Here is a 21,891-nt window from a genome sequence, read left to right on the forward strand (position 1 = left end):
CTGAGGTGAAATACTCTCCTTTCCTGTTGCTGTTAAAGGCTTTTTGTAAATTGGCTTTTTGGGGGTGAGACAGACCCCAGACCTGAGAAAGGATTTAGACAAGACAGGTGATATTAGCCGTATGCTTTTTTTCCATTCGGGACATTTAGCAGAGAGGAAGTGTTACTCAATCTGTCACAGAACATCCTCTTACTACAAATTGTCCTAAATCGGAAGGAAATGAATCTGTCGGTGACTGAATGTGTCAGTTTGGATCTTTTTGTGGAGCTTAAATTCAGTTTCTTTAAGCGAAATCCACTAGACTTGTTCTTGTGTCTTGATGATTTAGAAGTCATGTTTATGATTGCTCCCTCACTGGATTGATTCATTCGTGCCCTGAGGTTTGCGGGCCATGGGAGGGTTTTGTTTCACATTTGTTGTGTTGCAAGAACATCAGAGTCTTGGCTTGTGCTGCTGCAGGAAGGAAGGAACAGGTGTGGCAGGCAGCAAAAGATCTGACATCCAAATCTGACAAACCGCTCACCACGTTTGCAAATGCGCTTAATTTTTAGTCATTATCTTGCGACAGATGGTTGATTACACATAGTTGTGCGAGAGGATATTCTCCAGGCAGCCGGTCCAGAGGTAAATCTTGATGTTGTTGGCTCTTTTGTTTGCTTATTTGGAGTTGGAGTTGTTGTCAGGTGTGGCAGAATTGGGGATTTTTGTGCAGGTATATATCTTGCAGAAACCCTCAGTGCATGACGAGATGGTCTGATCTCAGGGTTACAACTTCAAGAGGTAGAGCACACAACCAGTTGCAGCTGAACCCCAAGCTTAAATCTAAGTGTTTGCCCAGCTGTAAGCCTGTTTGCCTCCAACCTGGCATGTGTTAACCACTAATGAATGGAGTAATTAGAGCATCGTAGTGAATTAGGCTTACGTGATGTCATCTGTGTGCAGTTGTTGCTGATTGTCAGCCTCCCGGCAGGTCTACACCGCATCGTGTCAGCGAGGGTTAACTGCTGCAGCTGACTGTAATAAGTTTAATAAGTGAAGGATTAATTTGTGCGTTTGAGACGGTTGTTAAGAGGTCTGCCATGTGTGGGAGGCACTGTGCTGCCAGGAGGCTCCGGTAGCAATTGGATAGCAAACTGGATGATGAGTAAGCCTCTCTGGGTCCGCCTCCACATCCTCTTTACACATCCACACAGTTGCACACACATCTCCCAGCATGCACGAGCAGCCTCGCACCTCATGCATGGGGGATGCATACGAAAAAGTAGCGAAAACCCAACAAGGGAGCATGCTGTCACTCATCTAACCCTCCTCAGACAGAGCCGTGTCCCCCCCCTCCAGCACCCACCACCACCACCACCACCACCCCCGCCTCCTCTGCCTACTCCTGCAGACTGCTTGTCTGGGATCTGTCCTCACTGAAGGACACGTTCACTGACTCACTTTATAAGGACGCCTTAATGATGTGCGACCGCCGCCTGTCGTAGTGTGATCAGCGGGAAGAGACAGATTGCCTCAGAGAGAGAGAGAGAGAGAGAGGGATGCCAGCGAGGATGTCTGACTGAGAGTGGTGCTGCTGCCTGCCGGAGAGCTGTCATTTTGGTTATTTTTAACCCACTATCCTCTGTTTTTTTCACTGTGTTCCTCAGAGACTCGGGCACCTCTTGGATGGTGGACTGATCAGCTGAATGTCAGGTAGAGTTGTGATACTTCTCCGTGTTGTGATACCTGCTGCAGGCTTGTGGTCGCTGTCATCAGGAAGCGTACGTTGTTGCCTAAATATCACTTCAGATGCCGGGGTGATTTTTATCTCATGAAATTTAAACTTTGCGACCGTATCAAACAAAAATTGATCTTAATCTCTCATATGTTATAAAAGCTACTTTCCCTTTTGCCATTCTTTGGTTGAACACATTCTTTTGTAACAGCACTCATGTTTGATGTTCACACAGCTACATGGATTACATTCTTCATGGCATGTGATGCCTAGTCTCTCCTCTGAAGTGTTTATCAGCTCTCATTCCTTTACCAGAGGACCAGTGCGCCTGTTTGACAGGATTCTGGCTTCCCACGCCGACTTAGAAAACGCAGCTGCTAAATCAGGATGTATTTGCGCACACACACGCAAGTTTACCGCTTCAGTCTGAGCGGTGAGCGAAACGAAACACACTAACAAACTGGTGTAAAAAAAAAATCTCTCTGTGGAGAGGCTCTCTGAGGCAGTGACTAATAAAAATGCTGTCAGTTGGCCTGGTGGTGCTGACAGAAAATTGTGGTCAGACGCCGAGGTTACGAAAAAATGAAAGCCACATTACTGCAGCCCTGGAAATCATAGGGGGATAAAAATTGCCATCTTGAAATGAAATAAATTACAGGCAGGGTTTTAAAAATAGATTTGCACACCCTTTTTAGCAGCTCAGCGTCGAGCTGTGATGAAGGCAAGAATGTGGAAGGCTAAAGGTTGTTCGTGTGATTTATGTCATATTCACTGCAGTAGCATAGTTTGTTTTTGTGTCACTTGAGGAGTCCCAGTAGATTTGCTGCTTTAAGTGGGAAAAAGTGGCTTACAGTTTCTGTGTGCACTCAGTCTGCGAATCTGGACTCTCTGTCCTGCAGCGTGAAAGCTATTTGGGGTTAGTTTGATCAGATTTGGAAATTGCATCCTTTAACAATGCACATGGCTTCCTCTCTGCCGCAGGCTCTTTCTGAACGCGCTGCTGTGCGAGATTTAGTTTGGACGAAAAACAAACAAGCAGCAGAGCTGTAAGTTGACACAAATTCACAATGAGGTGTTTGGAACAGTTGAAGGGAAAACAAAAAAGATTTTCTGCAGAGGAAGCACTGAGCTCATTTCCGCAGCAGCACTGATATTTAGCTCAGGAACTAGCGATGTCCTGTGGAATCACGCCTGTATGTAACCCTTAACCTCATTGGTGAAATATGTGTACAGCTGCAGGGAGGAAGTTTCCGAGAGTACAACTAAGCATTTCCTGTCAAGGTGTGCTCACACTTCCTTGGTCAGGGGCGTGTGTGTGTGTGTGTGACTGGGTTGTATTGAATGGTCTGGTGGTCTAGTATCCTGTGATGAGTGAGAGACTGTGGTACATTGTGTCATTGTTACAAGACGAGGATTGGAGCGCATCAAACCTTAAAAGGATCACTTCACCGGCAAGACGGCTAGCTGCACAAAACAACAGAATTATATGAATACAACACTGTTCAGCATTGCTCAAGAACCTCATCGAATGACTTTCAGTTGAAGGAATATTTCACCCACAAAATGACCATTTGTGTATCAGTCATTCACTGTGTGTTACCTTGAATTTGTGAAGAAAACTTTTTTCTCACAAGCCTACAGGGTAAAGGCAGAATCCAAAAAAGGCAAACATACTTCATGAATCTAACTCAACAAGGACCACAAAGTATCAGTTTACAAACTCTCACACAACTCGTGCAGTATAATCTTTATTTTTCTCGCATGCTGCCACGGTGAATGAAGAATCCAAAAAAAGCGAACATTCATCATGAACTGAAGTGAACAGGGGCCACATTTAACAACAGCTAAGCTTTATGAAAGTATCAATTTACAAACTCTCACACAACTCGTGCAGTATAATCTTTATTTTTCTCACATGCCGCCAAGGTGAGCGAAGAATCCAAAAAACATTCTTCATGAATTAAAGTGAAAAGGGAGCACATTTAACAACAGCTAAAGTATATCAAAAAATCAGTTTACAAACTGTCACACAACTCGTGCAGTATAATCCAAGTCTCATTTATCCAGTCGTACACTCAGTACATGCATGCACTTTCACTAAAACGTTCAAACGCATGCACGTGCGAAGGCATGCTACTTGACTGTGCATGAGACTTCATGTGATGTGGTTCAAATGATAATGTTTAGCAAGAAATGCATGTGCTCGGGGAAGTACTGAGCATATGACTGGATAAACGAAACTTGGATTATATAGCACGAGTTGTGTAAGCGTTTGTAAACTGATTTTTTTTATGTAGTTTTGCTGTTAAACATGGTCCCTGTTCATTTTCATTCATGAAGAATGTTTGCCTTTTTTGGATTCTTCGTTCACTGCGGAGACATGCGAGAAAAATAAAGTTTTGCAAGAGGTGAGTTATCGATATACAAATGGTCTTTTTACAGGTGAAGTATTCTCTTAATTTTAATTTATTAAGATTTGGTTCTTGTGCAATGATGATCAAGTAATGGAAGAATCCAAAAAAGGCAAACATACTTTATGAGTTAAACTAAACGAGGACCGCATTTAACAACAGCTAAACTATATCAAAAAACAGTTATAAACTGTCACACAACTCGTGCAGTATAATCCAAGTCTCATTTATACAGTTGTACCTCCCAAACACAATGTTCAAATGCATGCACATGCCTAGGCACACTGCTTGGCTGTGCATGAGGCTTTACTGACGTGGTTTAAGTTGTAATGTTTTAGCAAGAAAGGCATGTGTTTGGGAAGCACTGAACATACGACTGGCTAAACGAGACTTGGATTATGCTGCACGAGTTGTGTGAGAGTTCAGAAACTGTTTTCTTTTTAATATAGTTTTGCTGTTGATAAATGTGATAAATGTTTGGATTCTTCGTTCACTGTGGAGGCATGCAAGAAAAAGAAAGTTTTGCAAGGGGTGAGTAATTGATAAACAAATGTATTCCTTAAATTGGAATCTATTAGATTTGCTTCTGGTCCAGTGAAGGACAGTGTTTTGCACATTCCTGCATACGTTGTATTCATGCAGTTCTGTTGTATTTATGTGCAGCCAGCAGTCTTTCAGGCTTTAACGTTGGCAGACTGAGCGAGTGGCCTCCATGGAGACCACAAAATGCCCAGGCCCCTTGAATAAGATGAGCGATGTTGCCAAGTAAGTTGCACTGAATTCAGCTTTATTTTGTGGCTCTTTCTGACACCCTTGCGGCTCTCCTGTCCATCTTGATATGGGCAGTTGTGTTTAAAGATCTCCTGAGCGTTACAAAGTGATACCCATCTCTCATGAACCCCTGCATCTCTTGTGAATGAAGAGCGCTCTGCTGCATCCTTCCTCGGGGCCACCAACAGATGCATCCTGCAGCTGCACGCTCTTTCCTGTCTGCACTCAGGCCCTTTTGTCTGAAGACGTTGCTACAGCAAAGTTGGGACACCGGCTGAATTTAAATGGGGCAGCCCTGAATGGAGCAATGCTGGTAGGCTGGCAGGAGGCTCCAGTTTCCATGGTCCTTATTCTTTCTGTGCAGTCAGTGAATTAAAATATTAGTGCTTTTGACTAACTTTGACCAGCTGTTCACAGCCTGGCTGGCAGTGTCATAGGGACACACACAAAGGTGAACTCAAGATCATCTTTTTCTGTGTTGTTCTTCCACATTTTATGAGTGAACGCAAGTTTGTGTTGTCGTTTTATTGGCCTCACAAGCAGTGTGACACGACTCCAGTTGACATGTGGGATAAACAGCCTCTCTGATGAGTTGCCTTGATTGGATCTCCAGGAGGATGTTTATGACTGAGGGCTATTTCTACTCAGGCCTCCGCCCCGGCTGCCCGCCCGCTAGACCAGGCTGCCCATGCTGAAATCAGTGGCTGACGAGCTGAGCTGTGGTGTGTTAGCAGGAACTTCCCTATCAAAGTGTGCGTGCACTATGATCTGGCAGCTGACGTGACAGGCGGTAAGGTAAGACAGAGGAGGGTTTAATGTACCAGTTTGAGCGAGCGCGTTACTGTGTGTGCTACAGCATTAAAAATGTCACATTTCGTTTGGAGGCCTGTTAAACTGCAGCAGGAAGTGTCAGTTAGCCTCATTTAACACTTTTACAAATAAAAACACCACATGAGTTAAAATGTAGGAAGTGCTAGTGTGGATGAGAAAAATGGGTGAAGCTCTTGTCAGAGTGTTTTATAGCTTTCGACTGAGCCACATAGGAACATGCATATTATCATGCATGACTGTGGTGGTGGGTGAAGGAAACCTACTGATTAAGTGTCCTTAAAGTGACAGAGATTGAAAAGGGTTCGCTGTGTAAATACTCTTTACTGTGAGGAATGCACAGACTGTAACTCTGTGTTCGGTCCAAAAGGGAAATCAAGGAGACACAAGACATCTTATAGGTATCATGTTGCATGTTATACCTAAATATGACACTACGGCTGCAGCTGTTTTATCTTTATTACTGCTAATTCAAGTCAGTGAAGGGGGTGATGTTTGTGCATTTTGCTAAAATCTGAGATTCACAGGTACCTCTGGCAACCAAAATTAGGTCTGTCACTTACACAGAGGCTAATCACTTTCTATAAGGGCCCTGACTCACCAAGGCGATGGTCGGCTGTCTGTCAATGTTGGACCGTTGGTGAGCATCTGCTGTGACTCTGTTGAAAACTTTATCTTATTAGATAATGCAGATGTTGACAAAGTTTTCCCTTAGTGACATAATTTGCAGTTGAAAACAGGTAATAAATCTCAGTTTTAACGTTTAAAATGGCGATAATATTGTATTGTGGCTTAAGTATCGAGATAATATTGTATCGTATCATAGAGCCTCAGGTGATTCCCACCTCTAGAAATCACTCTGATTGGCAGTTCAGCAAACAAACGACTTAAGTCAAGAGATTGAAACAAACTTAATATATATGTTAAGAGATTTTTTTAACCATTGAGCTCTTTAGTAAAAACATTTCCTTACTGTTTGTGTTATTGTTCGCCAACGCACGGTACATATCATTTATTCTGTTTTTATCAGGGGACATCAGGGGATGGGGTGGTAGTAGCTCAGTCCATAGAGACTTTGGTTGGGAACTGGAGGGTCACTGGTTCAAGTCCCTGTCCAGACCAAATATGGTGTGCACTGGTAGCTGGAGAGGTCCTAGTTTGCCTCCTGGGCATTGCCAAAGTGCCCTTGGAGCAAGACACTGAACTCCCAACTGCTCAGGGAGCCCATCCGTTGGCAGCCCCCTCGCTCTGACATCCCTCCATTTAATGCTTTATAGGTCTTGTTTGTGCGTGTGTGTGTATTTCGGGCATGTGTGTATATGACAACAGAGTGGAAAAAAATGAGTCCCCCCAGTATATCTTCCTCTTGTGTTGGTAATGTGCTAGCTGGCTAATTAGCGTCTTGAGCCCGTCCTGTCGATCCTCCAATTTCCCTTTTTAAATGATGAATACTGACTACTGCTGCCTGCTGGTATGGAGCGTTATCTCTCTCATGCAGACAGAAAACCTATGTGCTGGTTGGCTATTGGCTGTAGTCTTTGTGGTGCGTTCAAGTGTTACTTTTTGGCTGAGACACAGGGGATGTGAGGTGACATCGTGCTTTGTTGCCACCAGTTTTTTGATGTTAGTTTGGTGTGTCTGGGCCTTAATACAAGGAACTCATATCGACAGGGAAACAGTCTTCGACACAACGTTGGCAAAGAAACATGAAACCTCCAGCGCAGAGCAGACAGAGTAGAGTTAGCATTAGCATAGTGAGCGTTTGATCAAAAAATCAAACAAAAGACACGCACATGTCATTGTGGAAGGGCAGGTGCTGAGTCGATAGTCGTAGATGAAAAAAGGATGAATGACTCGCAACACTGCAGGACTCTTTGCAGAAAAGAATTATTTATTGCAACGTGACGTACGTTTCGAGCGGTATGCTCTTCGTCAGACCACAAAGTTTTTCATAGTGAAAGTTTGGACAGCAATCATGGTAGAGGGTGCAGTTTTTGTACGTAAACTGGACCCTGGAGCTTCTTTCCACTGTCTACCATTGTATCAAGTTTGATTCTATGCGTCACAACCACTAGCGCTTTGTCAGTCACTGCCAGTTAGCATACAAGCTATCAAAACAACATAAAAAGATGCTAACCACACTTACTATTCTGATATGTCTTGATGCTGATTTTGGTGCACAACTGACTCCTCATCTGAGACTTGGTCTGACTGAGGCTCAAACATGTGTGGCTCAATCTCTGCGATGTTTCGTCTAACGCTGGACATCTTAATGTGAACTACTCTTTCACTGGTCAACTTAGCATAAGCAGCAGCAGTGGTGGGTGGGGCGGAGTCCAGATCCAAAATTTCTCAATGTGGGAGAAAGAGTAGATGTGTTTCCAGCCCCTGTTCAGTTTATTTTTTTGACTTTTTATGTGGGAAAAGCATGTTAAACAAAATATTTATCATAGGAGAGTATTTTTACGTACTTTTAAACGTGTCTCCAGGGGGGACTTTAAATAGCTCCAAAATTACACATCACAAACTCGCTTCAAAGGGCTTTACAATCTGTACAGCAAACAACACCCTCTATAATTAGACTCTTGGTTTGGATGAGGAAAAACTCATCAGAAGTGCAATTTTAATGGTAAAAAAAGGAAGCGGCATCAAGCAACAGACGAGAGATGGGACCTTATTGGAAGGTTAACGCCACCAGGCTCCTAATATTGGCATTTAAGTAGTGAACATGTGTGAATTCACATTTTCTTCTGCTGATTTTCTGGAAGTTAAATGAAAATATATCAACATTTTTAAAGAAATTTACAATTACAAAACATAGAAAAACAGAATGATGATAATCTTTTGTGTAATTTGTTAGATTCCAAGGGTTTTTGGGGGATTTTTCCTTGTCTGAAGCAACGGTCGAAAAGGACAGAGGGTTATGTTTGCTGTACAGATTTTAAAGCTCCCTGAGGCATATTTATGATCTGTGTAATTGGGCCAAATAAATAAAGACATACATGACTAGTGGACGATGACCATCAATGAGCTCAGGCTGACGTCCTCAAAACCCCAGATATTAGAGTAAGACTTTTATTAAACACAGAAACAGTACATCCTCTCAATGTTTGGCTTTTTTGCTTCACAAATAATAGATTTCATGTTGATGGAATCATTCCAGCATGTTCCCTTGTACTGCTTACAGTACAAGAGTCAACTGTGTCGTCTTTGTGCGCAGCCTGTCCCTGTGAAAGGGAGCTGAACTTTGGCCATCTGGCTGCCAGATGTACCACTACTTCCTTTGGTCCCCTCCGTAGAGACTTGAGCCTCTTGCGTGAATCTGCTTCCTAACATCACACAGGAGGTAGGACGAGGACGAGGAGGACGCTGCCTGAAAGCTCCTGAAGTTTCTGCCCAATGCCAAGCGACCTGGCACTTTGAGCTCCCAGGAGGGGTGTTTCCCACCGTCTGGGGGTTGGCGACAGGGATTCAAAGGAGAAACATTTCTATTTTGGATGTTCCTTTTTTCACACACACCATGGCGGAACACAAGCAGCAAAGAAAAGGATCTGGAAGTGCAGATCGCCTCACATCTCACACGTAAGATGTCGAATTTTAGAATATTGTTGCAGCGTGGAGTTGGTTTTTTTTGTTGTTTTTCTTGTGGTCATCACAAAATGATGGCAACAGAGATGCTTTTGGTATGTGGTGAGGACTCAAATAGATTTGGGCAGCTGGAGCACAGCATTCTTGAAAACTCTGCTTCCTTTTAAGGAACTTGGGCAGAGATTCGGCCTCTTTTTTACTCCTCTGGCTTTACACTCTGCAGCGTGCGTCTTAAAATCGTACAAGTCAAGCTGTAAAACGCTTAAGACTCCAAAAGTAACAAGCAAATCGATAATGTTGCTGTCTCCCACGTTGTGCTTGTGAGGAGAGAATCTCTCTGCCGTATCAAAAAGGTCTGTGAGTACAAGGTTGACCTGCCCACTCAGCTCCAGACGCAACAAAGAGGAGAGTAGCGGTGACTCACCCGGCACTTCTCTTCCCACTGAGCCTCTGTGCACAATGAGAGTCCGCTCTGTTCAAAGCTGGAGATCACACAGAGGTGCTTTGACCCTGCCGTAGCTGTGTCACAGCAAGTAGATTTTGATGTTGGAATGATTCTGTGCTTTTGATTTCTACTTTGCAGCTCTGTGTGTATGTGTGAGTTTGTGTTTGGGTGGCATGCTGTGTTTTCTGTGTGTATTCCTGAAGGGGTTTATGTGTATTTTCTCTGTGTATTCCTTTGTTTGTGTGCTCTGGTGCTGCAGGTTCCTGACCAGCGACGCGTTTATAAGTGATGTTGAGGAGCAGTGTTACTCTTGACTGCTAGCTTGTCGGAAGGCTCGTTTGTTTATCTGCAGAGCTCCCTGCAAAGCTCGCTGTTTATTCAGGGGGGGGAGGAGGTTTGCTTGAAACCTGTGGCTGGCTTGTGTGGGTGTCTGCGCGCTCAGTATCAAGCCGTGTGATTAAAATACAAATACTGTCACACTCGACTCCAAATCCCATGCCACCGCGATTGACTCGTAGAGATATGAAATGAATGATGATTGTACTTTGAGTGCTGACTAAACCTGAAATGGGGATTTAATGAGCCACTGGTTAAATCTCTGTGTGTTCTATCTCTATCAGAAGACTAAAAAAACCTCTCCTGTCAAGATTTTTTATGTTTCATGATGAACATTATGACATGATGTATCACATGGCCTGAACTGGTTCTTTGTCAGACACAGAGGCATCAAACAGGTTCAGTCTGCTCTGGGTTTTATTCATGTCATAAATCAGAAATAAAAGCAGGAGCAGTTTGACAGTATCTCAAGTGAATAATAACTCATTTTTAAAGTTTTAACATTCAGCTGCTGGATGAAATACATGTGCACTTGAGTGTGCATCATGGAAGGAGTCTCTGTCTGTGTGTCTGTCCTTCAATTTTCTCGACAGACGTTCATCTGATCGACTTCACAGTTGGTGTGCGTATTGCTAAGGACGTACAGTGTTGAGCTCTTCAGACACACAGGACACATTTTTTAGCAATGGGTTATGAACACGCTTTGTAATGTATAGTTAGAGGACCTCTTTTTACTGTTACACCGCTGGATGGCATGCTGGGTACAGCTAGTCTCGCGTGACCAGCCTCCCTTACTTCGGAATGGGAGTCTGTGGACATTGGTCTTTTGTTTTGTAATAAAATGGGTGGGGATATCCAGACCACGTGACGGCGTTGCCGTAAGTGCGGCACGTGTGTTACATGGGCGTTGCAGCTCTGCAATATATCTGAATCAAATGAAATCATATCCATGTGAATCTCTTCTTGCGATGCACTGAACACTTCCTTTTCTGTTGTACTACGGACAACAATTCGGGGAACAGCAATTCTGGTGTAGGCGGGTGTCAGCAAAGCTAATCAGCCGTTGGCTGAGGAAGTACACGGATTTGGATCCAATCACATCACTGCCGCTGGGAGCCAGTGCTAGTTCTGTTACAACTTTCCAAAGGGAATGTCCACAGACGACAGAGTTAGCCAGCGTGCTGACATCATCGGCGTCTGTGTAAGAGACTAGGGTACAGCTTAATCTCCATCGCTAACTACAATAGGTTCAAGAACAGATGAAGAAAATGGAGACCAGAGGGAGCGGAGATGTTACGTTGTAGCAAACTCAAACATATCAAGCATCAGCAAGTATTTTTCGTAATGAATGCTTTTGCTCCTGGAAATAGCCTGGTCCCTTGGTTATAGTTGATTATGCCTGTACTCTAGCACTGCTAGGGTATGGGCGCAGCTTCGTCATGGCAGGTGTACAGAGTGCTTCTAGGATGATGATTTATTGTAGGCCGACCTAGAAATTAGTGTCGCCCTGGTTCCCTCGTCAAAAAGCCTTTGGGATTGCAGAATATAAGCTCTGTGGCAACAGAGGTTTATGATACTTACATTTTGTTTGGTAAGATAATCTTCACAAATTAACACCACTTTTATCATTTTTGAAGCCTAAATGCAATCGCCAATAGTAAAAGGTTAACGTTCGGCTATAAACCAACTGCATTACAGTCGCATGACTTCATCGTCGCTACCATTTAGCCACTTGTTAGCCTTTTTAAGACACCTTAAAGCTTCACAAGTGGGGTATTTACTGATGTATTTTATGTTCTTAAACAAAGCGTGAAAGTCTCTTAAGCTTGTGTTGACCACAGACCTTATTTTAGGCATCTAACCAAAGACCCATTCAAAGAACCCATTAACTTTGAGACAAAGGAAACGTGAGTGCAAAATTGCTAACTCATTTCCAGGTTATAGGACTCATTCCTGCACAGCTTTATTGCTAAGACCCAAAGGAAGTGCAGTGTTGAGTGTGAAGTTGTTTGGATGAGTAGTTCTCAAATACAAGAGGCCAAACAATCAGACCATTTTGCACAGGCACGGTTTGAAGGGGCACTGCACTAGTAAATGCAGAACGACCCAAAAAACCCTGCAATATAAAGTCCACATTTAGAATAATAGCCTGATATTTGGGGAAATAGGCTCATTTACTTCCTTGTTGAGACTTAGAGGAAAAGATTCATATCTGTATGCTAAATATGAAGCTACAGCCCTCGGTCAGTTAGCTTAGCTTAGCTTAGCACAGAGACTGGAAACAACTTGCCTAGCACTGTCCAAAGGTGACCTCACCTCAGAAGTTTACTAATTAACATTTTATATGTCTTTTGTTTAATTGGTACAAAAACTGAAGTGTTAAAACAATGTTCTCAGTTTTTATGCTAAGCTAACTGTCTGTTGGCTGCAGTTTCATATATAGTGTTACCTACAGATATGAAAGCGATTTAACATATTACCTAGAAAGTTGTGGAGTGACTGACAGGTGGATATTGCCATTGCTAACAAAAGATGTGAGAAATAAAAAATAAAAATGTGTTCATAAGTTGTTATAACATCGCAAGTACATTTTAGTCACCTCATTGTGGAAGTGCGAGACAGTTTCAAATCAGTTTTTCACACTTTAAATATGCCCGTCTGTGTTGTCACTCCCCAAATACATTGTCTGTGTTGTCACTATTTATGGCCTCTTATGTGTGTGTGTGAGTGTGTTTGCTTCCTGTTTCTGAGTCCGCTGCGATGTCATTCACAGCTGCTTGTGGAGCATGGGTACAACTGCCAGTGCCGCGCCACAGCCTGTTTCCGTAGCGTCGCCACTTGAGAGTGTCCATGGCAACGGGATGGCCGACAGCAGGCAGTCTCTCAGCATGAGCCCCTTTCAGACAGTCAACATCCACAACAACAAGGCCAAGTCCATTATCACCAACAAAGTCGCACCTGTCGTCATCACGTAAGTCCCTCCCCGAATCCGCGTTCTCTCAATTGGGTGTTAATCCTCTTTGATCACTGGGGTGACACCCCCCAGCCCTCCCAGCCCCCCCAGTGAAGTGTTTGCCCCCGTTATCATCTCATTTGTCAATCCAGGCCTAGCAAATAGCATCTGATAATTGAATCGACCTGCTGCTGTGTTTTACAGGTATAACTGCAGACAGGAATTTCAGATTCACGATGACATCCTCAAGACCAACTACAAAGTGGGTCGGATATCAGACGCCATGCCCGAGCACTACCTGGTGCAGGTAAGGACAAACCTCGCCATGCTGACGCTCTTTACGTCTGCTCTTTTCACAGTCATGTGTCCAAATTGCAGCGTGGCATAGGAACATTGTCATGCGCCGTTTTATGATGTGGGGGAGCCATTGAAACAGGAATGTTGTCACCCTGCTATCGGGGCTTTGATCTGCTCTGTCACCTCCGCTGTGTCTGTTCAGGCATGCAGTGTTTTGTCCGTGTTAACCCGCAGCCTCTGTTTACATGTGTATATATAGGCCAGTAGTTTCACCACAGTATGATCCTGTCCACATGAAACACATATTTTCTCTCTGATTTGTCTGAAAGGCAAGTGATTCCTGCTAATAGAAGTACTTCAAAGCCCTTACCAAATCTTTTGAAGTAGTTGGTTTTGTTAGAAATATATTCCGTTGGTAGTGACTGCTCTGTGACATCCAGTAACCCTGCCCTGACTCATTGGAATAGAACAGTGGAACAGTGGAAATGATATTTATCGTTCAGTAAATTTCAGCTAAAAAAAATCTGCAGATTTTTTCCTGCGTGCACGATACAGTTACTGGTACCTGAAAGTGAAACCTCTGTTGCACTGCTACAGGTTTCAGAATCTGAATGTGGTGTAACGTCGGCGTGATCTGGGGCAAAGAACAACTCCCAAGTAGTCACAACTTAAAATGATGGGTGGTACAGTTATGTATAAGCAAGGGGCTTATTATTCCCCTGCCATGATGCCAAACACTTTCGGTATGGTACGTTTGGAACCAAATGTAACCCCTCAGACATGGTACCTAGACCCTAGGTCTGCTTAGCGTTCTCACTGCCAACAGTACTCTTAAATGAAGGCAGGGTTGTTGTCACTCACTGTATTTCCTCCTTTATCAGTCTGCACTTCGTCCACAGAAAGAGGCTGCACGCCGACATTTTCAGAACAAGATAAAATATGCTGCAGTGAGAGTCTCTCTCCATGGGATATTTAGAAATAGCAGATTTGTGCATTTAGTCCTTCTCAGGCAAGCTCAGGGGTTTAGTGTTGCTGGGGCCCACAGGAACGACACTCCACAATGTTTTTTTTTTTTTTTAGGGAGCTAGGATAAGAATATATGTTATTCACATAGATTGGTCAAAATTAATATATATAAACGCTTGAAGAGCCACTCATTACTGAAAGTGATGGTCAAAGTTGTCACAGCGAGTTCAAAATAACACAAGAAGTTTGTGCTCTAGAAAAGGATCAGCACTCAGTGAATAACCTCCTAAGCCCTATGATAAGCTATTATAGCAAGGCTTAACTATACAGACCAGTGAGCAGTGATAACTAACATGTCTTTGGGGTCATCGGGTGGGAACCTCCTTTCACCAGTGTTTCGTCTAGTTGGTCCCACGACACCTCCAGGAGGCTAGACAGTGATCTCTGGCGTCCCAGAGACAGTCCCCTAATGCCAGGTCTCACTGCTCCCCACACCAACCCAATAACCTCCTTTACCTTACTTACACCCACACCAACCCAATAACCTCCTTTACCTTACTTACACATGGCTTTCTCAGCCCAAACAACACCGCCACCTTCAACCAAACCCAGGCTCCGTACATGCGAGCTCCAGGTAGAAGCAGTGCTGATACTACCTTTCCTAGCACATTCACCATACTCTATGACTCTTGACTCTATGAAATTTAAGGTGTGCTGATTGATTCACATCGTCAACTCATACATTACAAGTTAACGTTCCACCTTAGAAGTTGCCGGCAGTCGGCCCAGTGAATTAAGTTATTGTTTTCTCAGACTACAGCTGCTGTAAGAGGCAGCAAAACATCCTTTCATTTTATAGTTACAGTTTACTAATAAAACTCTCCACAGTATGAACAGTGGTTACATGAGCCTTAAAACCAGCCACAACTCAGCCCTGAGCAGAGTGAACGTCCTCTACTGACTAGTCAACAGACTGCAGTGTTCACAGCTCCACCTTTTAGTACCAGATCTGTGTGCTAGGTACCCCAACAGAGGGGGGACCAAAAATGGGGACGGTATGGAACGATTCCATTGGTACCATCCACAACTTTTCACAGTGGAAACGGAAAGATTTGCGAAACGCGTTCTCGTCTCTCTGTTTTTGGTGTGACTATGATGTGGTTAAGGCCTGGTTAAGTTTAAGTACAAAAGGCACTTGGTTAGGGTTTGTGAAAGACAATGGGTTGGGTCAAAATGATCATTTGAAACATGGAACATGAACTCTCACAGGAATTTTTCGCAAATCTGGGATTACTGTCTAGACACAGCCGCATGGTACCAGCATGGAATGGTATCAGCTATAAAAACCCATCCATAGTTGTCTGTGATCATGTTAATGTAGTCAAAACCACTTAAAAGAAGAAAATGTTGATTAGATTGCTTGTTAAATGTAAAAAATTATGTTACTTGTTGTTATTTTATATTTGACACTGACAGTGGAAACTGGATAAAATGTCAATATTTTTGGAGATTTAAATGTACTAATCTTGGAGAGATGGAGGCAACAGAGCCGTGATAAAACCTGTTGAGACAACAGAGTAACCAGACTGTGACAGAAAAAGGAAGCAGAAGAGATTTTTTACCATTGCTTTGGTGTTTCAGTGTGGGTGACGAAGAAACAGCTAAAAAGCTTTAAGATGCCAGTCAGGATTCAAGTCGTTGTCACGCATAAACACAGTTCTCAGATTTATCCAGCCACTTAAGTGTTGACATACTTGCTCTGCAGAGTTTACAAATGCTAACGTGTGTGCTTGAGTGGAAGCTGATGAAGTGTTGTGTTTGGGTCACACTCTGAAATGTAATTTGCATTGCTTTCCAGGGGGAGTACTTCATGGTCCAGGATGTGTACAGCAAGGCAGACGTCCTCAACACCACGGGCAGCTATGGAGCGCCCAACTTCCGCCAAGTCAAGGGATCCTACCCGCTGTATGGGATGGGTCAGCCAAGCCTGAACGGCTTCAAACATGTTCTCCAGAGGCTCCAGGCGCAAGGACACGAGGTCACTGCTATTATCTTTTATAAAGAACAGGCAGAACACACACAAGCTCACATGAATGGTTCAGTTTTTATGCCCTTCATTTTCCTGTGTTGGTGCCTGTGTAGCTCTGCCTGGCCTCTTTTCTAGCTGTGTTGTCAGTAAATATTTGAGGAGTCAAGTGCTCAGTGGAGGCTGTGGCTGAATTGTAGAACTGAGCAAACAGAAAGTTGCGGTCACGTGTGCCAGTGGAAAATGGATCTCTGTGCTTACAGCAGCTAGAAAACTGACCGTAATTGAAATGAAATTGACAAAATTATACGTCAGGCTTCTCTAAAGTCCTTACTCATGTGCTGCATGTCATGCGACAACAGATTGTTTCCAGTTGCTTTTGGAAGTGGTGGAGTTGGTGGAAGGCAGCAACCACTTACTTTAAAAAAGCTATTATTTGATCCCTATCTTGCTTTGCCTTTGCAAACAGGAGGTTATATTCTTCTGTGTAAGAGAGGAGCCAGTGGTTTTCCTGCACAAGGACGACAACTTTGTGCCATACACCCCCAGGAGGAAGGAAAACCTACATGAGAACCTTCATGGCTTGGAAAAGGAGGAGCTGGTGGAGAGCCTGGAGCTCACTATCAGGAAGGAGGTGAACTCACACTTACTCAGCATCTGCACAAGTTTTTTGGCACAATATAATTTATGACAGTTTTAAAGGGAAACTCCGTTGTTTTTTCCGCCTGGACCCTATTTTTTTTTTTTTGTCTAAGTGACTTGTGGGAATAACAATTTTTCAAATTGGTCTCATATTGAGAGAGAGCACTGCAGCATATCAGGCTACAGTGTAACCACTCGTCAATTGGCGTGCATCAAATGTGCTTGTTTCTGCCACTGACAGGCTCAGAGTTTTATTATAAGTGTATGAAACATTACAGAAAGACCCTACAGAGAAATAAAAATGTAGTGGTCCAGTCTGTTTTGGGTCCAAGGCCCAATCATGACACACCCCTTGCCCCTACCACTTATCCTTTACCCCTCTGCGTTGCACGTTCACATCTAGGGGTAGGGTGTCCCAATTCTTGTTGGGACAGAAGGACAGGGCTAATTGTCTGGGCTACATGGCCGTCCAGACAGAGGTTTCTCAGAGGCACACTTCAAACCGAGTGTTTCGAGAAGTTGGCTACAGCAAGATGGCTGCACAGGCAACAAAAGTAACCCATAGATGTATTTTCTTTGTTGCTAAAGATTAAAAAAATTATCATAGTTTAATGTCATTTCAACATACTGTGGTCCTTTTCCTTATAGCAAGCATAACAAAAGAAATCGCTAGTACGCTGTTGTCTCAGTAGCTAACTAGCTAGTTAGCTGACGTCACATTGTTATTGCCGTCCCACATTTTGACATATTTCCAAGTCATATTTCCTCCTTTGATATCATACAATGCCTGAAATTTAACTTTCCAAAAGTAAAGATGCTTTACTTTTTATCACTCCTGTAATATCAGTTCAGACTGGTAGGGCAGAAGCATGGGTTGCTAACGTTGTGCCCAGGCCTCATTGTCTGTGTGAGCAGCGTGTGTGCATTGCTGAACCTCGCACTGCGAGTGTGAGCAGTGCTGCTCAGGTGCAGCCCAGCTGCTGTTCAGCTGCGGAAAATCTAGAAAATGCCTACTTGACATCATACGACCTTTTAATTCAGTTTCAATGTCTATATCTGTTGGACATGAAAAAATATAAAGATTCCCTCTTAACTTAACACTTCTTGTCTCCGTTTCAAAATAAACGCTCTCAAAATCCCTTAATTTGTTAACACTTGTGTTGTGAAATATTTGCAAGACCGAGTTGTTGACAATGCAGTGGCTTGCATTGCTCCATAAATTGTTGAAATACAGTCGTTACAGCACCAGCCAACACTGCAGCAGCAACGCTGTCTATGTGTGAACACCACATGCGTGCGAGCTAAGCTGCAGAAATTCAGCGAAATAGCCGTTAACACACTGCTCACACAGGCAGTGTGGCCCGGTTGTCGGCCCACAGAGCACCGCTAGTGGTCTTGCAGTGTTGTTTTTTCTATGAGGACTTGTTTGATCGATTGATAGCGTGAAACTTAAGTTGTGAACAAATTGTGAGCATCCTGATAACTGCAAAAGGATGCCTACAATCTGTGCAAGAGAAATCACCACAGTAGAAGATGGCATAATTGCAATACCTGGCAACAGTCATCACATCTTTTTACGTAAATGGCAGCAGTGATAACTGCTGATGATGTATGAGTATCTTGAAAAACTGTCTCATTTCATAGAGGCAGATTTCTACACACTGTTCTGAGGGGCAAAGGTGGCACCTGTAAATGAGGGTTAGGGGTAAAAATAAGAAATGGGATTTGGCCCAAGTGAAGTCTCTTTGGAGTTCAGAACAAGATGTCTTCTTTAGTGAGATTTGGGACACAAAACAAACTGCAGCAAGAAAAAAGGTATGAAAAAGAAGTTTAATTTCTTAGTAGGGTCCTTTCCGTACATTACATTGTACCCTGTTTTGCTGCTGCTGGCTGCAGCAAGCTCTCTCAGTAATGGACCAATTTCCAAAATGGTCCTTCTCACAAGTCACTTTAACGCAAAAACATGGGAATACAGGGTCCAGGTTGAAAAATACCGAAGCTACCCTTTAAAACACCCTCTCTTTTTTCCTCTGCAGCTCCACGACTTTGCCAAGCTCAACGAAAACGTCTTCTACGTCTACAACGACATCGAGTACTTTAAAGACGAGCCGCAGAAGATCTCCATCACGTGTGAGGAGGACATCCATGTGACTGAGGAGGTCTATAAGAGGCCCATGTTCACCATGCCGACCTACAGGTTGTTCACATTGTTGGTTTATTAGCTCTTAGCTCCTCAGCCCGCACGCATCAGTTTAGATCAGCCTGCCGTGGAATATGCAGGGCAGGTTATAAATAGTGGCGCTTGTTTGTGCAAAGCCTGGTTGCCCTGCTTTTCCAAAAGAAAAGGAGGAGGGGGGATAAAAACGTAAAGATTGCAGCATCCTGTTTGCAATCAGATCAGCTGCTTTTATTTTGATGGCATGAGCTGCGCAACATTTCCAGGGCAAGAGAAAATATTATTCCCAGAGGAGAGCGTCTGTGACTCTCCTGTAGTTGTGTAGTCCAAAGAAAGCAGCAGGGTGTTTTATTATAGATTGTTAAAAAATGCAGGTGGTGGATTTTTAAGGGAACATTAATGGTCCCATGATTCTCCCATCATCCCTTGTGGATTGTCTCTATCTGAGACCCGTGAGATTGGTAAACACGACGTGAGGGAGCTCAGCTGTGAGTCCTACTTCAGGTCAGACGTGCATGTGCAGAATGTTATGACCTACATAAGGGCAATATTGACACAACACAGGCGCAGGTTCATCTCTTGGTAACAATCTGTTGTGTTGCAGGTACTACAGATTACCACTGCCGATGGAGGGAGCGCCATTGGAGGAAGACTTTGACGCATTTGTTAACATACTCAGGGTAAGGTGGTGTAAATCAGTCATGATACACCAATTAGATAGACCTTTTTTGGTTGTGTTTCTCTTGATGGGATGTTGTTTTGATGTGCCATTAAAGTTATTAATGGCTGGAATATTGGAGAGCATCTGGACTTTCTCACTGAGGTAGCGAAAAGGTCACAGTTGCTTTTTTTAATCCACATGCAGCCCTCTGAATCCGTCCTGCCTGTGCGATCAATCACTAAGTGTGATGGTTATGTTAAAAAATGGCGGAAAACCTGCAGTTTGCACTCTTCACGTCTGCTCTTTGGTCATCCGCTCTGTCTGGTTTCCGTCCTGCCCCTCACTCACACAGGATGTTCTTTTCGTTTTGTTTTGCCCATTTTTGGACTGACTCGCAGCAGCCGCTCCAGTTCCCTGTGGTTGGAAAGTGGCTCCTTTTTTTTTTTTTTCTACCAGGGTTTGGATCGAAGCTTCACTGAGTCCTGCCCTACTCTGTGTCAGTCTTTCTTTTTGTGGTTCTCTCTTTTCTTTGTAGACTTTTTGTTTTTGAAAGATTTCAGGCATGGCAGTCCTTCATATTTGCCAGTGCAGTTATAACTTTTAGGATGTTCCCTCACTTCCAATTTCCGTGGCTCAGTGTTAATTCATTAGTGCATTTATCACTTCCAGACTGGACTACTGCAACACTCTCCTCTACGGTTTGTCAGCCAAAACACTCACGACTGTATATCCAGAACTCAGCGGCTCGTCTTCTCACACACTCCCGCACCCGTGACCACATCGCCCCCGTCCTTCATAGCCTTCACTTGCTCCCCATCCCCCATCTTATCCACTTCAAACTCCTCATCATCACTTACAAAGCTCTCCACAACCTGACTCCCCACCTACCTGTCTGAGCTCCTCCACCAGCTGCTGATGCCAACCTCCTGTTCCCCCCCCGCCAGGACTAACCACCGCACCTTGGAGGGGGGACAGGACCTTTTCCATAGCTTCTCCTCTGTTTAATCAGTCTGTTAATTAGTCTACAGTGTGACATCGGTGTATATGTTGCATGTGCCACGCTAAATCAGTCTGTGGGATGAATGAAATCACCGCAGCACATGTGCCGTCCAGCGCGCTGCTGCTAGTTTGTGTGTGAGGTGGATCATAGCACATCGCCGTTCTTCTTGGTAGTTGTAGTCTAATGTGTGACATGGAGACAGCGCCTGGATGCAGGCGACAGATCTGTTTGAAAAAAGCAGTGACAACACAGACGTTTTACGTACAAGACGTATATAATGTGGACAAAGTGTCTCTGGTTCCTTCCCTCCCTCGGCCTCTCTGTTGATGCTCTGCGCATAAATAAGATTAATAGCCTAAATAAATCCCACAAATAATTGTTCCAAACTACAATGGATTTAGACCTAGTTGATACTTTTATACTCATGTTATAGTTTTGTGCCCTGTGTGCAAAAATATTAACGTACAGCCCTGCTATTTATTTTATATTTTTTCATTTACATGTTGTGCAGCTGTATATTTTCAAGCGGGAATAAAATCCCTGTCTTTGCATTTTATTTTGATCACACTCTTTATATAAAAGTGCTCGTGACGTCTCAAATGTGGCTTTGACTTGCAACTGAAAACATGTAGCTCTTTTCATAGTGAATACCGAGATATATATATATATAGTGTATCGACAGTCAGCCTGTGAATACTGAGATGTGAATTTTCATCCATGTCGCCCAGGAGATACTGAGTTGGTGACACTAATTTTAGGTGTTCACCTTTAAACACTGCTGATTGTTTAGATCTTAGTGTGAATTGTTGATTTGGTGAATTGCAGGTGGAGAGACATTCAGACCTTAAGATTATAACTGCTAAATTTGGCTCAACATTTTTCACTGGTTGTGTGCAGGTTACATGTAACCAGGTTGTCCTAAAACTTTAATTTTCCTACTAAATTCAGGCCAGTTTCAACCACCTTAAAGGGAAATTTTGGTTTATTTCAACCTGTCTCCTATCGTCCTAAATTTGTTTCAAGTGACTAGTGACATAAAAATAATAGTTAGCATGTTAGCTGTTAGCCTAGATACAG

The 21,891-nt window shown here is 43.5% G+C and overlaps 1 protein-coding gene across 7 annotated transcripts in view; it reads left to right on the forward strand.

Moving 5' to 3' along the window:
- Positions 1 to 21,891, forward strand: part of pald1a (phosphatase domain containing paladin 1a) — a 93,723-nt gene that overhangs the window by 4,916 nt on the left and 66,916 nt on the right. The window contains exons 1-8 of one of the 7 annotated variants that reach the window (XM_050059659.1): positions 532 to 624; positions 1,647 to 1,692; positions 12,867 to 13,064; positions 13,251 to 13,353; positions 16,168 to 16,347; positions 16,805 to 16,969; positions 19,014 to 19,174; positions 19,758 to 19,833. In XM_050059659.1, coding sequence (XP_049915616.1) covers positions 12,880 to 13,064; positions 13,251 to 13,353; positions 16,168 to 16,347; positions 16,805 to 16,969; positions 19,014 to 19,174; positions 19,758 to 19,833 — 870 coding nt within the window. In that variant the 5' untranslated portion in view covers positions 532 to 624; positions 1,647 to 1,692; positions 12,867 to 12,879. Of the gene's footprint in view, positions 1 to 531; positions 625 to 1,481; positions 1,693 to 5,581; positions 5,692 to 9,109; positions 9,307 to 9,786; positions 9,812 to 12,866; positions 13,065 to 13,250; positions 13,354 to 16,167; positions 16,348 to 16,804; positions 16,970 to 19,013; positions 19,175 to 19,757; positions 19,834 to 21,891 lie in introns of those variants that run through there. The other 6 variants (XM_050059655.1, XM_050059658.1, XM_050059660.1 and 3 more) reach the window with 6 other exon arrangements.

Source organism: Epinephelus moara, chromosome 13 (genome assembly GCF_006386435.1).
Source record: "Epinephelus moara isolate mb chromosome 13, YSFRI_EMoa_1.0, whole genome shotgun sequence".
Taxonomy (NCBI): Eukaryota; Metazoa; Chordata; class Actinopteri; order Perciformes; family Serranidae; genus Epinephelus; species Epinephelus moara.